The sequence below is a fragment of the Amblyomma maculatum genome, chromosome 4, assembly GCF_055883805.1.
Source record: "Amblyomma maculatum isolate TAMU_Amacu chromosome 4, ASM5588380v1, whole genome shotgun sequence".
NCBI lineage: Eukaryota > Metazoa > Arthropoda > Arachnida > Ixodida > Ixodidae > Amblyomma > Amblyomma maculatum.
Genome location: NC_139347.1, coordinates 76,390,334 through 76,407,577, shown reverse-complemented (window position 1 = coordinate 76,407,577; position 17,244 = coordinate 76,390,334). Strand labels below are relative to the sequence as shown.

General features: G+C 41.5%; 1 protein-coding gene across 1 annotated transcript in view; it reads right to left on the bottom strand.

The window, feature by feature from the left end:
• Nucleotides 1-2,952: 2,952 nt before the first annotated feature.
• Nucleotides 2,953-17,244, bottom strand: part of Pgm2a (phosphoglucomutase 2) — a 40,556-nt gene continuing 26,264 nt past the window's right edge. Inside the window, exons 11-16 of the mRNA XM_084602000.1 lie at nt 16,083-16,176; nt 13,751-13,880; nt 8,523-8,625; nt 8,360-8,446; nt 4,133-4,272; nt 2,953-3,370 (exon numbers count right to left, since the gene is read on the bottom strand). Of these exons, the coding sequence (XP_084458126.1) occupies nt 3,268-3,370; nt 4,133-4,272; nt 8,360-8,446; nt 8,523-8,625; nt 13,751-13,880; nt 16,083-16,176 (657 nt within the window). The 3' untranslated portion in view covers nt 2,953-3,267. The remainder of the gene's footprint in view (nt 3,371-4,132; nt 4,273-8,359; nt 8,447-8,522; nt 8,626-13,750; nt 13,881-16,082; nt 16,177-17,244) is intronic.

Here is a 17,244-nt window from a genome sequence, read left to right as displayed (position 1 = left end):
ACAAGCTAAGCCATGGCATCGCCAAAGCTTTTTGCTTCTGATGTCCAGGCTTAACCAAGCTAAGCCACCACCAATTTTTTTTTGCCCACCACAAGATGGTGGCATGCAGCTTCACTTCCACGTCTCCACTCCAGCAGTGTTTTTATATCCCCCTAGGTAGCCACCGATAGCCATAGAATCTTTCGGGAGCTGTATCCGGTACTCAAGGACATGGTGGAAGAAAGAGAGGTGATCCGACAACGCTGCGAGGCGCGGCAGCTTAGTGGAAATGTTACGCATGACGCGGTCGCCAGGGATAGCACCGGTATTGGGGGCCTTTCATGGGCCTTTCTCGTCACTCGCTTCGCCGACACTTCTATGGGCGCGCCTTGGAGGGGCACTTGATTTTGACACTTGCAACAATTTTTTGCTTGTTTGGAGGTGTGTACTTTTATATTTCTGCCTATCTTCTGGGTTATAATTTGCCCCAGGGCCACATGAATGATTTCTGAACTGATATGCAACATCTAGGTTTATAAGATAGTTGGGTAATGTAATATTTGTTGAAAGCACTTCAGTGAGCACCGTATAAAAGGCGTTCAGAAAAGTGCAAGAGAACTAGATTAGCCTCCACAGCTGCCAACATATGCAAGCTGTCAGATGCTATGGAATGCACATACCGTGAGGCCCCTACGAGCTTTGCTATTCGAATAACACACTAAGCACGTCAGTTATAATACGGACCAATCTAGTGTTTTGTTGCTGCCACCCAGACGTAAACATAACGTCAAGATATTCAAACAGCAGAGCCTGTAGGCGCACACCAATGTGTTCGCATTTCTTTTTATTTATAAAGCAGTAAAACATTATGGCACAATTTCAAGTTAGGATGCTACACTTGATTGTTTTACTTGTATATGCAACATGCAAGCAGAGAAAGCTTTCTAGTCCGTTGCTCTTTTTTCTTAATTTTTATTACAAGAAAAGATATAAGAGGTAGCTGGTATTGTTTAAGGCAACCGGCACCATTCTACTTGAATGCTTAAACTTAAAGGGACTGTCTACTGCCGGTGATAAGCCGGTGTCAAATAGCCATCTAATGACTGCCGACGACCCAACTGCCAGGCAATCTCAAACCCTAAAATATTCGCTTTATTACTTCTAGGAAATTTTTTGCAACTGGGAGGCTATTTTCACAAAAATATGCCCAAAGATTGCCCTTTGATGGCTATGGTTGAACCCACACCTGATGCTTCCTTATAGGGAGGGTTGATTGAATTGAAAATTGACAACGCATCGTGAAGCCAATCTAAACAACAAAATCACAACGACTTGGCTTCAATGCTCTACAAAAGTGCCCCCATTAAAACAAGTTGCAATTCCTGTAACAAATATGTCAGGAACTGAATACATTTTATAGCCCTAAGCATTTTCTTTGCGAAAAAAAGTGTGTGTATATATATATATATATATATATATATATATATATATATATATATATATATATATATATATATATACACATACACTGAAAAAAAAAAAAGAACAAAGTAAAACAACATGTAAACAAATGCTCGCGTGTGCTATATTTAAAGTATTCCTTCACACATGCAGCTGCATGGGCTTGCACCTCCCACTGTGCATAATTTTTTATTTGGTAATTAAATAAAAAATAATTCCTAGGTCGATTTACTGCAAATTACCCCCTTAGCACACTGAAGTGTCTTTCAGTTTCATCAAAGTCAGCAGTGTAAAGGAAATATCCTTTACAAATCAAAAGGGTATGCAAAGAAATCTGAATAATTGTGCTTCGACACAGCGCATTCATTCATTGTCACACATACACACTGCCAAAGCGACATCGGCATGGATAGCTAAACTGGATTCAATAGCTGAAACCCATCTCCCCCAATCAGGGTAGGTGACACCATGGAGGGAGTGCACAGGCCTGAAGTGTTTGGGAGGCTTTGGTCTACGCCACCCCAATCAATAATAAAGATTCATGATTGGAAGCTTTAACTCTGTGCTGCACCTAGCACATGGCATCCGATCAATGCAAGTAATCTAAATGTGTCGGCATCTTATGTGTGGAACAAATTATAATTAAGCTGTTTGGTAGGGGATCATACGTTGATTCCACTAATAGACATCCTCAGGTTTTTTGCTTATTGTGCTTGGCACCCATGTGTTTAGCTTCCATTTTCTGCTATGCCGTCTATCAAGACTTTGCTTGCTATATTCGCATGCATCTCTATTCAATTTTTATGTTGAAGAAAACTTCCAGGGTCATTTCTTAAATTGTTTTGATTTCACTTCTACGTGGGAAATGATATGTAACAAGTGAAGTTTCTCATTGCTCTGAGAGTGCAGAAAATGTGAATGGGTTATTTTAAAGCGAACAGAAATAGAACAAAACAAAAAAGATGAGTCAAAATTTGCGTGAAATGTATTGAATATAGCTAAAGGGAATGAACTTAATGCGTGATGAATCCCTTTAGGAAGTAAAACACCACAAGCATTAATACCGTTAGCGACTCACCATAATCGTTTTCTGAACTACAGGTGATGACGGTTTACAGATCACCAAGTTTACTGCTGACGGGAAGCTGCATGAGTGCCAGTGCAAAAAACAAAAGCCCTTAAAAGCAACTCGGGAAAATACTGCAAATGGACAGCCTATTTATTACGCGTGGTTTTACCAGGTGCCGCCTGATTTCATGTGTTCGATAGCTCTGGTAGTTGGTGCAGAATGTGGATCCACAGTTTTAGCTGAGAGTGCCTTGAGAGAAAGCAAAGCTGTCCAAGTTGGAAAAATGAGGCAAGAGATTTCATTTGCCACTTTTTTTTTTTGTTTTTACTAACAAAATTAGCTACCCACAATTTAAGTTTATGGTACTTTTCAGCAAATCTAGCCATGCTGATTCTAGTTAAAAAAATTGTTGGCATCCAATTTCATTTACTGAAAACCACAAATAAACAAGGAACATGTTTATTTCACAAAATATAAAATCAGTAGAAAAAAAATTGTCCTGCTATGTTAAGAAATAAGTCTACATTTTGTGAGGAGAACAGCAAAGCACTGTGCAGTTCATGCTGTATTCTATTGTTTATTGTTTTGCTTTCCTCTGAGGACACAAATATGCAATCTGCCATATTAATTTGCTGCAACATATTTGACTTCAAATTAAAAAAGAAAATATGCAGAAGCCTAAATACGAAGCCTTTTTTTGGTCCTGAATGAACAAGAAAAAACAAGCCATGACCTGGAAAAACAATTACACTGACTATTCAGTCAGCCTTTGGACAAAAGCCATTCAACTCCGGCTGGAAGAATTCTTGTACCATCAGCGATATAATCTGGTTTAGTTCATCCTCCAGCTTCTTCCATGACCTAGAAAAGAATACAGAAGAGAAAAATCCAGAGCGCTTCTTCAACAGCCTTTGAAAAGAAAAAAGCATGACTAAGTTAATGCCTTGCTAGGGTAATTACCACAATCCCCCAAAACTTTCTAGGAGTTTTTCAGGCGCTCATTATTCTTTTCCTATTCAAAGTTTCGTACTATTCTCCATACTACCACATATGAAAACTTGTTGTAGCTGCTGTGCCAACACATCACTCTGGGAATAATGCCTCCACGTTTAAGCACAATGTGCCTGCAAAATTTACCAAAGTCGTGAAAATCAAGGCAGCTAGCCATGCTTACTTTCTGCATACCCGCACAAAACCTTGCAAGGAGATAACTGAGACTTCAGCATGGTTTAAGAATATCTACACTACAGGTGATCACAGCATTCTTTGGGCATCCAAACTAAAACTGGCAAACAGCCTCATAAGGCAAACTGTTGCTCATAAAGTTTGAGAACTGCATTTCCACAAACCACGCATTTGAAAATTAGCAGCAATGTCACACAAAACAGTATATGTCAAATGCCAAGAGGTGAGTAGAGCATCTGGTCTCTGTGCCCCCCCCCCCCTCCAGATATGCTTCTCACTCACCACTAATGCTCCATGACACAGTCATTAGATGATATTCCAGTAGTGGGCTTAACTTGTGCTACATGACCACCATTTCACGTAGTCACCTGTGCCACGGCAGCATGCAAAATCAAGAAATACAATACAGCGCCGGGCACTATGCCACAGCAGGCTTACTTTCTATCAGCGCCAGGCTTTGAGTAGAGCTCGCTGTAATACTTGATCTTGGGCTCAGTTCCACTTGTTCGAATAGTAATGACACATCCATTTTCAAAGTAGAATGTGATCATTTGGCTGGAGCTGCTTGTGGGTAATATCTGAAAAGGTACAATGCAGTGGTAATTGAAGAGAAAAAAAATTCAACCTTTCCCTGAAAATCACGTAGATTTCCGCATATCATAACAACAGGACGTACTGAGCATAAACAGAAAAAAAATACATATTTATCTGCAAAAAAAAAAAAAGAAAAGAAAAAAAGAAGCGACAGAACATGAAACAAGAGAAACCACTATATATACGCAATGATCGGATACCATACATTGCTGCCTGCAAGTAACATTTGGGAATATAGATCTGCACAACGCTTTGCAGGCTAGGGATATCAGCGTGAGTTTGTAGCAGCAATAATAGTATGTCTGCACATGTACAGCCTTTGCCCAGAGTAACGAGGTCTATGGATTTTCTCCTATGCCATGCAGGGAGACTCCTGTAGCATCCATGGGAGCCGAGTAGTGAGGATGAGAATTCCTCTCGTTAATGCAGGAAGACTTCTGTAGCATCCATGGGAGCCGAGTAGTGAGGATGAGAATTCCTCTCGTTATCAAGAGGCCTGGTAATTCCTGGAAATGCATTACGCACCACACAGCATCTGCTAAAAGAGCCCGGTATATGTACAGAGGATGTACTTATAGAACACTGCCCAAAGGACATTCCTTTACTTTAGTCCCCTTTTCTCCCCACTCAGCGCAACGGCAGTGATTCCCTCGACCACGAGGAGACAGTTGAACGCGCCGAGTCCCCCCTTCCTCCAACAATATCCCACAGGAGTCAAATTCAAAAATGGTCCCCTTGGCCCAGCGAAAAAATTCTGAGTTCTACCCCAATCAATAATGACTGGTGTCAGGTAATGTGACCATGAATGCAGCAAAAAAGAAGAAAATATGCAAAACACTTAAATAATATTAGCTAAGACCTCAAATGCTACTGCACTCCGTCTTAAAAAGATTTAAGAGGCCTCATCATTTTCTGTCCAAGAGACCAAGCAGAACTACATTTGGACCCACTTATTACAATACCACTTGGAACAATATATCGGATATAACAATGGACTAATGCAGCACCATCAGCTCCTTGATGTTTTCTAAGGTAAAATAAATTTGATATAACAGTGCTGTCTAGCAAATTATCGGTTACAACAAATAAACCTGGTCACCAGAAACCAACTGTAAGAGAGACAAAAACATGGAAATGCTGCAGGCACACCAGCCGAACCACACACATAATGTGATTGCTTTCCTTTCTGCTGTCACTGTTTCCTCAGTCCTGCAAGCTCATCGAATTTCACATCAAAAAATTCTTCAGGAAAATGGGCTTCATTCGGAATGCCAATGACGTGAAGGTTCGTGAAACTTCCGACGATATAATAATATGGTGGCGTGTTGAGACCTGAATTCTTGCACATGAATGATGCATAAGGATGATGATCAAAAAGTTGTGCAAAAGATGCCTTACAAATGATACGAGTGCATCCGCGATTTCATTTTTGCTAAACGTTTTCCACTTGGGCATATGGAGAATTAGGCATCCCACAAGAAGATGTGAACTAAATACTATTTGTAAAACAGTCAACAGTGGCTTTTGTTTTTTGGCATAACCCGGTAGTAACAATTATTGGTTATAACAATAATATTTCGTTGGCACTTCAATACTGTTATAAGTGGGTTTTACTGTACTTCAAAATAGAAATAACTGCAAGCTGAAACTGAAATGCATGGCCAGGAATGACACTCCAGTCGACTCAGAGATGATGTTACAGACGTTATTGGAAAAACACCTGCAAGTGCGTTGAATGGCTAAAATAATGACTGGAAACAACGGCCGCATTTATAAAATTGCTAAAATGACCTAATACGAGCAGCGTCCAAGATGACAGGATCGAATCCCTGCTACGGTGACCACAATTTGGCGGAGGCAAAATGCAAGAATGACCTTGTTTTCTGCAATGTCAAAGAAGCAGACGTGGTCTTAAATAAAGAGGCCTCTACTGTGGCATCTCTCATAGCCCACTGCTGAAACAAAGCATGCTATCCCATTAGCCTACCTCAAAACCTGCTATTCCATATACGAGGTGGTGCCCAAAAGAAACCGAACTAATTTTTGGGTGGGCAGCGCTTTCATAGTACCGTGTTTTGCCGCTAGGAGCGCATAGAGTGAACATTCCAGATTCAGTCAGCCAAGTGGCGTCGCTGAAGGTCAGACGTACTAGCTTCGGCAGAGTTTACAGTGACAATTGTTTTCTGTGAGTGTCGTTTTTGCAATGGCTGATTTTCGTGAACAGCGTGCAGTGGTTAAATTCTGCTTTCTGCTCGGAAAAAATGGAACAGACACTCGAAATGTTAATAACGGCGTACAAAGATGATGCTATGGGGAAACCTCAAGTGACTGAGTGATTTTCCCGTTTCAAAAATGGTGACATGTCAATTGATGAACAACCTCGTTTTAGCCGTCCTTCTACGGCCCAAACACATGAAAATGTTAAAAAAATTTGTGCAATCATCAACGAAGATCAATGACGGACGATTGAAGAAATTGTGGAGCTGTCGGGAGTGACTTGGAGTTCAGTGCAGCGAATTTTGACAGAAGATTTGGGAATGAAAAAGGTGGCTGCCAAATTCGTGCCACGACTGCTGACTGCTGAACGAAAGTAAGGTCGAGTGGTAGCATGCTGTGCTTTGAAAGAAGAGTCCCGAAATGATCCAAACGTTTTTCAAAAACTATTTGTCACAGGTGACAAAACTTGGTGCTATGCTTACGATACTGAATCAAAGCAACAATCAAGCCAGTGGAAGACTTCAAGTTCGCCTCGTCCCAAGAAAGATCGCCAGGTGAAATCAAACCTCAAAACAATGCTGATTTGCTTTTTCGATGTGAGAGGAGTCACCCATTCTGAGTTTGTTCTGCAGGGTCAGACAGTTAACAAGGCTTTGTACTTGGAAGTTTTGAAAACATTGCGCAACAGTGTGCGGCGGAAGCGGCCTGATTTGTGGCAGTCGGGTGACTGGTTTCTCTATCATGACAATGCTCCTGCTCACACAGCCTTGTCTGAGCGACAATATTTGACCAAAAATGGTATGATCACTGCTCTCACCCCGATACTCACCGGACCTTGCCCCGTGTGACTTTTTTTTCGTTTCCCAGAATGAAAAAAACACATGAAAGGAAAGCGTTTTGCTGATGATGCGGAAGCAAAGAAAAAAAAAACGATGGAGGCGCTGTCAAGCATCATAAAAGATGAATTTATTGTTTTTAAAAGTGGAATGAAATATTAGACAAGTGTATTAGTGGAAGTGGAGAGTACTTTGAAGGAGATTGAAGGTTTGTGCTTAAAATGTGAATAAATAGGTTAAAAAAACATACATATAAGTTCGGTTTCTTTTTGGTACCCCCTCATATACATTATTTTTCATATTTTATTTCCTGGTTTAGTCAACTTGTTTCTACCAGGGTACTGGTTCGACATGAGCTGAGTGAAAAACTATCTGTGTCTTCCGCTTCTTCTTTTGTATGAATTTCATGTATAGCCCTCCCCTTTATAAATGTTGTAATGCACAATGAAGCCTTTCTTGTGCAAATGAGTCAACATTTTTTTATACAGACAAAAATTGCCTTTTTTTTTTCTTTTTTCACATACTTCAGTTCTTGCTTCAGCCTACAATATCCCATGTTTCATTATAATTCTAAACAGTCAATTTTTGCTTCCAAGCAGCTTGCAGTCAGATTCAATGATTTCACGGTTTGAACTTGCAGAAAGCAAAAGCTCGCTTTATTCAGAAGTAAAAAAAAAAAGTGATCAAGTTGACTTTGCAATAGCACTCATGAATTTTCATATGAACAATGATTGCTGTCCTTCCAACCTCTCCTTTTATGCTATGTGGGGAGTAAGTTAGGAGTCTCTTCTACTAGTAGTAGAAGACAAAGTTAGCCCCCATAATCACATCATGAACATGACCAAACATCAGTTTTTATACTCGCTGGTTTACAGATTGGTTTACATAAGAAACCAAATGTACCCACTGCAAACTTGTTTCATTCTTTTCAAAAGTGGCTCGAATTAACAGAACTCTTGCCTCACCAATTAACCTCTAGCAAAAAAGAAGACCACTAAGCAGTCAAAGCAATACTCACAGCCTTCTTGTCAGGTTGCGTGTCATCGTAGCCCGTGGTGAGGTCCCTAATGTTTTTGATGGTATAAGGACCAAGGTTGCGTGGGTACTGTGGAATGTGAAACAGATATCATTATGTGACGTCCACGCATACTAAAGGCATTTTCAAATGAAGCAACTGTTACCGTGTTTTTTCCATTGAAGTTCCTGAGTCGCTCAAACATCTTCTTTATTGTAGGCTGGTGATGGCAGATGTAGTAGGAGTTGTTGGAGACATGGTAGCCATAACTGAAAATAAATAAATAAATAAATAAATAAATAAATAAATAAATAAATAAATAAATAAATAAATAAATAAATAAATATGTCTCAAAGCTCCAAGGAGTAAAAACCCAAACCAAGCATGAAAGGTACTTCTCAATTCTCTACCTCTGAAGTGGTAGTGCTCATGCAGCGCCTTCTTTTGACCAATGCTCAAGCAACACTTCCCATTTAACTGCCAAGAAAGTAACAGACATGTATCCTAGTCTTGTACCAGTATGTTACACAGTGCTGCAACGCTTCTTGCTACGTACACGTAGTGCTGTGGTCAGGTCAGTGATATCCTAACATCAACTGCAAACTTCAAGAATGTGTGCAAAGTGCACCCTCTCCTGAGGACAGCATTGGCAAAATGTATATACAGTTAAACCTCGATTTAACGAAGTTGAAGGTAGCCACGAATTTGTTTGTTAAATCGGGAACTTCGTTAAATTGAGAGGGGTACTTCTCAGTCGTTTGCTATGATAAATTCGGTTATGATGTGTCGCGGTAACCAGAAAGCTACCGTGGCACCATTTTGGCGAAGCGAAAGATGTCTGTGATCTTTGCTAGCATGTGCTTAGTAAGCAACAACTGCACTGAATGTTCTCAAGTTTGAAGTGTGTCCAGCACATATTTTGTCCCTTCGTGTATTCCAGCAAACTGCCGCAGCAGAAAAAGGGCATCCACTACAGTATCCACCATTAGTGAGTTCAATTTGAAATTATAAAGCTTGCTTTGCACGGCACAGCTTCGTAAAACCAGAATAAAGATGCTCTGAAATGATACCGTTGGCTCGCAATCAATAAACTTTTGGGCTTTCTCTGAAAAACAGACCGAAAATTAACATTTTCGCCTTCATCTTCTAAAGAAATGCTCATTAAATCGAGACAGATCACAAAGTTGGTTTCATTATTTCGAGTTAGTCAAAGCATTTGACCTTATGGGTGTCTGAGGGCGAATTGGGATATCTTTGTTAAGGTGGCGGTCCCACTTCAGCAGTGGAGAGACGACATTTTTGGTGATATTGCAACAATTGCTGGGGTATCGTTCGGGTATAACCCTCCATGACAAATCGATCCGAGCGAGCACCACGAATTGCCAGTGGACATTGCACGCTTTGTGATTTATTTATCGCCTTCCATTCAGTGTAGCATACTGTTTGTGTGCCGAGTCCGTCTTCGAACAAAACGCCGCCAGCTAAAGCTTTCACACGTGCAGATGAGGTGCAACCCGGCTACAGACAACACTGTACCCCGGTGAACGAAATGTGCTGCCGGTCCAGTACAAGTAGTGGCTCTTGTTTACTTCGTTTTTAGTTTTTTCAGCAACACACATGATTTATGCGTGTGTTTGGCGAAAGCACGCATCTCGCTGCTCATGGCACTGCCAAGCACGAGAAGCGAATAACCACTTGCATACTCAACACGGGGAAACCGATGAAAAGGGGAGGCCTCTTTCCTTTAAAAAAAAACAATTAAGCGGAATCAGCCATTCAAAGAACAGTGCTGTCATAATTTCAACCTACCAGCTAGAGATACATCCAGGCAACGCGGAACCGCTCTGCATTCTTAGTATCGTGTCAGTCTTACACTGAAAGTGAGGCGTTGAAGCCTAATGTGTTAGAGGGACGGTATCACACAAACCCTCGAAGGAAAAATAAAACTTGATGCTATGAAAATTATTGAATGCGGAGAAGAGGCCGCACAAAATTTTTTACCAGTTCACAACGAAAAGAAAAGTGGTAAAAATAAATACTGAAATTCTGCTTATTTCTGCAAACACAAGACAAAGATTGCATCGGACGCTAAACTGCCGTTAATTTACTGGTACATTTATCAGCCCAAGTGTATTGTTGTTTGTTTATTTTCCATATCTTAGGCAAGACAGGAAAACATGTGATAAAAGTGTGAATAAACTTTGCTTTGACTTTGCCGCTGCAGTTCCGTTCATTCGTCGTCGACTACTCATGCAAGCTAGTCCAGTTGAGGGAGGAAATAAAACACACACACACACCGCATGCACAAATAAAATGAGGACTCAGCGGAGCATCCAATTGGAAGAGGGGAAAAGGACGCCATAAGTGCTGACAAAACTGGCCACGTTCGGACCTTTCTTCTGGCAATGTTCCTGTACAACCCCCTCCCCTCCTTCCCCCATTGCCTACATAGTTTAGTGTGAATCTGCCTCTTCAGTGCTGAAGTGAACATGAATATGTGCTGGCATCCTGCGCAGTACATAGGTAACAAAGCCTCTTGGTGGATTTCATCTCTTTTGCAATATCGATTCTTCTCAAAGGGACAAAAGAAATTGGTAATCATCCACTTATCTGCACTTTGTAACTTGCCAACTCTAGTTTTTCAAGGTTTGACAAGCACGAACTAAAAACAAACAAGGACGACTGTTGACTGAAGTTCAGCTAATTATAGCTGCATTATCATAAATGTAATAGCATTTCTCAAATGACAATTTTTAGTTGACCCCAAGAGCTGGCAGTTTACACTCCAGTGCAGGAGTGTTCCGATCCCTGCTATCTATGGCATCAACAATAGGGAGCTTTAGAATAGGGGGCCCCTAACGCTTAGGGGAATAGGGCAATAGCTTGGCAATAATGCGCACGTGTGGAGTGCTGCGATGAACAGGTGAGGGGTGTGGTAATCACTCTGGGCATGCGCACGTGCGCTCCACTATTACCATATCTCCCTAACCGATAGGGTCATCCTATTCTAAAGCAGACTAATGATCACGTGTTTGCACAGAGCTAAAGACGAGGATCAAAAGAATACAAGACAGGCGCCGACTACAACTAAGGTTCATTGACAAAGCCTACAGAAATATATGCATGAGACACAAACAAATAATTTGCATGATATCGCCCCTTTTTCCCTTTTTGGCATCCACTTTTCCTTTTCAGTGGTACTAAATTTGCACTGTGCAATCATGATCACACCCTGTTTTATTTGTGTTTAGGCAAGCTAGAGTACTGCAGTCCAGTTCAATGTCCTGACGCACGACGGGGAGGAGCATTCGGGTTCGTGGTTCTACAGAGGAAACTAGGCAGGAGAGGGAAGGCTCTGGTCCCGTTGCCAGGGTGTGTATTGTTCGAAGTAGCGGTGTGGTGGGGTGAAGATGGGAGCCGAATGAGGCAGCCCATGCTGCGCAGGATGGGGTCAAAAGCCTTTCCCTTCCCTGCTGGACTTCGCTGTGAAGCCACAAAAAACTTCAAAAACCTGTGCAGCAACAAAAGAAAAGGCTTCAGGTAGCGCAGGTCAAGAAAACTGGGTCACTGGGCACACAATTCCTCAGTCATGAATTGGTGGCGTAGCCTGGTGGCAGAATCTGAACTACTCTCAAGAAGGCGACAGTGGAACCGCCACCTTAAATTGTGAGAAAAACCAGTTTCCTCCTCCTCCGCCGCGACCAATCACCACCAGTCCAGCGAGCATCGTGGCAGTGCCGACTGGGTAAGGAGGTAAATATCTCCTCTTGGGGGAAGGAGAATCAATGATGGATGCGCCACCAAGACATCTATGCGGGTTTCCGCGAGAAGAGAGAGGGCTTCTGGATCCAGCCGGCAACGAGAGCGGTTGTCTCCCATGGCAGACGCCGTGGTATGGCTTTGTATGAAGAATGCGGCGCGCACGGAAGATCCCGGCCGCCATATTCATGGCGCGCGCAAATTTCCGCCGCCGAAGTCGCATCCCCAATCCCCAGCTGGTGAGTCAAAAGTCCTTCTTACGTAGCCTTGCCCTTCCAAGGAAAACCTTGTAGATGTATAGCTAGCCACATGCTCTGTATTATTTGCAAGTGCAATAAATAGCATTAGAGTATTAACACTGTGTCGTCCCCGTTCGTGTCCCCTTTGTACCCCTCCACGGGTCGCTAGCTAGGACGCTGCACCCGCGAAGGGGCGGCGGGGCGAAAGGACGCCCCGTTTAAACCCCCACAATTGGGAGTTTCGTTAAATTGGCAGTTTCGTTAAATTGGGTTTTGTTAAATCGAGTTTTGACTATAGTACTAGTCCCAAGGGTTAAAAATGAAATGATTGCAGATTTAGCATGGCTAGGCCAAATGTGATTTATTTGTATTAGCACTTTGATTTTGACTTTATCTTCGGGTCACATATAATGATTAGCATACAGTTGTAATCTACCACATTATGAATAGTCCATCCGCCATAAATATGAGAAACAGGTTTAAAAAAATGTGCTAACATGCCTGCATGGCCTTTCAGAACATTTAATGTCTTTAAAATGCAGGCACAGGTGGGTAACATTTGATAACAGGGCTGCTGACATTGCGTAGGGCAGGCACTTCTCATCGACTGTCCCAGCTTTCTTCAATATGACGAATACTTGATATTGGGTCACTATCCAGAAGCATGTACAGTAAACCTTCCCATTAAATGAAATGGCCTAATCTGCTATCCGCAAGCGATGGCAACGACAGCTTCTGGCCACAATGGCGTTCCCCTTTCATTGTATGTTCATGTTCATGTCCTGCGACATAAGCAATAGTCTACTTCAGGCCAATGTTGCCACCATATGCAATTGCTTAGTATTATCAAGTTGCTCTGTATAGTTTCTAAAACCACACAAACGAGCCCTGCGGACTCGATAGGCTACTCACACGGAAGCGGGTTTTTGTCGATTAAGATTGAAGAATATGGCAAACATTTATCAACACTGCATGCTTGTGGCTCGAAAAGCATGACATGTCACTTTTTTTTTTTTTGCCTCTACCTTTATCTACTTCAAAATCATTCGAAAATAATTGAAAATGTTTGACTCAATCTGCACTGAATTCTTATTATTTGGATTTGCTTTGCACCTAAAAATTTGATATTTGCATGCCTCTATGACGATATTTGAAGATTTAAAGATGTTACTGTTTCGCTAACAACACCAAGAGAAAGGGCAACTCAATAGTGCAAAGAAGAAAACTGTACGTGGGCTTAGCAGTAAAAATGGGTGTTCACCCACAGCAGCCCGCAAAAAAGTGCTGCTTGCAGATGGAACCAGTGTCACGCTTCTCACAAACGCTAGCTCAAAGAAAATGACACGGTCATCTAAATAAGTGCTTTCAGGGTGTGAACATATCGTGCAACACTCACGTGTCGTACAGGACACCCAGCTGGTCTGTCAGGGTAAGATTCTTTGTCTCCAAGTAGGCAGCCATCTGGGCCGCGTGCATGGCAGCACTCACGCCGTCCTTGTCGATCACATACGTTCCACACATGTAACCTGCATATCGTCGGTGGAAAGTCAGCTTTTTCATAATACCTGAGAGTAGTAACCTTTAAAAGTAACTGCAAAGTAGCAACACTGTTCAATATGCTTCATACAGCATGCACACAAACCACTTCGTGCGCACAAAAACTCTTGGTACTGCTATTAAAACCGGAAAACAAAAATGATGAAACGTAAACTAGGCATTTTCCAGCCTCTAAGAACTGCACGACAACCAGCTAGTTATTTGGTCAGGAAGTTGCAAGCAGTGGCACAAATATTAAGAAAGGGCGGGAAGAGGGAGGGGATGTTTGCTGTGGCATCCATTTTGAATATTTTAGTTTTAGTATTTGCTTCCCTTAAATATAACATAACATAAGCAGCGGCACAAATATTAAGAAAGGGCGGGAAGAGGGAGGGGATGTTTGCTGTGGCATCCATTTTGAATATTTTAGTTTTAGTATTTGCTTCCCTTAAATATAACATAACATAACTTGAAAGAGAGTTAACTGAACTGACCGACTGAAATGCTTTTAAGGAGCTTTGTTTTATTACAAGACAATGCTGTAAGCTTCATACAGGACAGTTTAAGAAGAAAGACTATCCCACAGCGACATATCTGGAGTTACCATCAGCACCTTCATTACAGCACAAATTTAGGTTGCAGAAATTTACATATTTATATTTATTCACTCATCCCCAAAAGCAGGAAAGAAGATCACTAAAATTTTTAACAAAATCTACTTGGTTGGGCTAACCTCTCGTCCGAACAAAAAGTGCTGAGAGTAACATTGGACCCAGCAGGTAGTCACACTTTCATGCAAACGTTACATTAGGCTTTGCTTAGCTTTTTCATAATTTATAACCTATCAGGTGTCTATCAGGTGTCTAGAAACCAAAGCATGGCTGTGGCAAGCACTGAAAATTTTTTTTCATCAGACCGGTCAAGTTATATTCTCTATGATGTCCTAATGAACAGTGCTTTGTGCCCGTTAAGCATTTCACATCAGCAGAGGTGCTCTTTCTACAGCATTTAACCAGCGCCATTGTCTTGCTTTATTATTGAAAGCCTACACTTTCCTTCGTGTTTGGCTGACAAGAGCCGCGGGCCCGAGATTGTTGAAGGGAAATCAGCAATTTTCTAATCGGACAGGCAATTTTAAGAAACTGAAAGTGAAGGCGCAGTGGACATTGCTCGTGTTTTACTTATTTTTGTTTTAAAAGTAAAGGTGACCAGGTGCCATGCTGCCAAGGCAAGATTCGCACCTGTCGGCACCCATCTCATGCACTACTAAAGCGTTCACCAAGTCTGAAGAAGAGGAATACCCCGATGAAAGCTTCATGGGTTTTCGTAGCGCTGGCCACCTATAATGCGCAGAACTACCTTTTAACATCTGTCGCAAAATCTTGATGAGAAGGGGAGGGGGGGGGGGGTGTACTCATGTGCTGTGTCCTCCCCCTCTAAGCATACGTAGGGGGGTTCCCTCCATGATTTATGCCAACATAGTAGCAAGCATTTTTGCCATCACCAGTTTCCTCTGCATTACACATTAGCCACAGTGGTGTACGCACTTTTAAATATGTTGTCTACACTATTTCAGTGCCTGTTTTCAGTAATGTGTCATGCGAAACTTGGCTGCAGAAATCTAGCTGCAGAAGAGAGCAGCCTTATTCTGACAAGCTTGTCAGAATAAGGCTGCTCTCTTCTGCAGCTAGATACAGAAAAAGCTTTTGTGCATGGTGGATAACTAATGCCACCTGCTGAAGCAAGGCAAACACAAGGCACACAATATGTTTGGGCATCATATTCCCTAAGAACACTAAACATTTTTAGTTTCTTTTTCGTTAAATGTCTCCTCATCGACTTTTGAGCTTTTTCTAACAAACAGGATGCACATTGGCGATTGTAGTGTTTACATCTTCCTCATTAAAGCAAATTCTGAAATACATTTATGAAATTACTGTCACTTTTGAATATGATTGCACACTTTGTTATTAATTACCTATTCCATTTGCAAAAATATAGTGACAATTTTCACCCTCAAACCATTTCAGAATGAACCCACATTATAGTATTCACAATCAAGATATGAAACAGCACATTTTCTTTTTTTTTTCTGCTCGTCACAGTAGCCACAATGACCTCAACTGCTGAAATAAGGAGAACAAAAACTGTTTTACTGGACTGTGAAAAACTGCGTATTAAAGTACACATACCGATGGCCTCTTCAAAAGCAAGCAAGACCGTTTTTCCCTCCTTCAAGAGTTGGCATGTCTTATTGCCCATCCATTTGAATCCAGTGAGAGTTTCCTGGTTAAGAACAAGAAACAAAAATGGGAGAAGATTAATTAAATCATATGTGCTGCCTTGCTGGACTTTTTGCTAGACATACCTTATTCTTCTTAATCTGATTATAAAGGGCAACTCCAGTCTTTTTTCATTTCAAGTTATCGACGACATTCCTCAGTGCGTCCTGACTCCGACATGTTTTTCGAAATTCCAAGCAGAACTATATTTAAAATTTAAAAAAAAAAAAAAAAAACCAAAACGATAGCAATTTGATGGCCAGAAACAATGTTCCAGTTGATGGAATGGTGATGTCACATACAGTATTCAAAAAACACTTCCACACTCGTTTGAGGGTGGAAATAAAATCTGGAAATCCTTACACAGTGCATAAAATGCCTGAGATACCCTAATACAGACCTCAAAATTTTATGATCACACAGGACATGGGAAGTAACGCGGGTATAATGTTTCTGACATCACGAACGCAGTGTTGCCTGCAGAAATCATCTGAACTGAGGGCACGAAGGCTTCCCATTTTAAAATAGAGTTGCGTGCGAATGAATTATCGCACAGCAGCCAAATTTGGCAGAACGCATCAGGACAGAGAGGAAAACCTACAGTGAAATTTTTACCAAAATATGAGAATGTCAGAAAATCTCCAGAGTTGCCCTTTAACCATAATAAAAACTAGTATATCACAAAATTATTAGCATAAAAAATGCTGAGCTCTATTTAGGTCAAATGTATGGCATAACAAGCGAACAAGCTACCAATATGGCAAGCTCTACTGAGGACACCTGAGGCAGTTGACAATTACATGAGTGACAATTACAGACTGTGTGCATCCCTAATCCACTTATTGCCACTTGGTACGCGCTCCTTGGCACAGGTTCAAGGCTGTTGGGTCCCTTGAGGAAAGAAAGCTTAAGAACCACTGCTCTAATGCAAGGACTACCATTTGGTAAACACTTGATTGTCGGCAAGTTAACTGAACAGTGACATAGCAGGCACCAATGTCACAGGCTTCGCCAGTCGTGTAAATTCACACTCCACAGTTCTGCACAGTTCATGGCCAAAACTTTGTTTCAT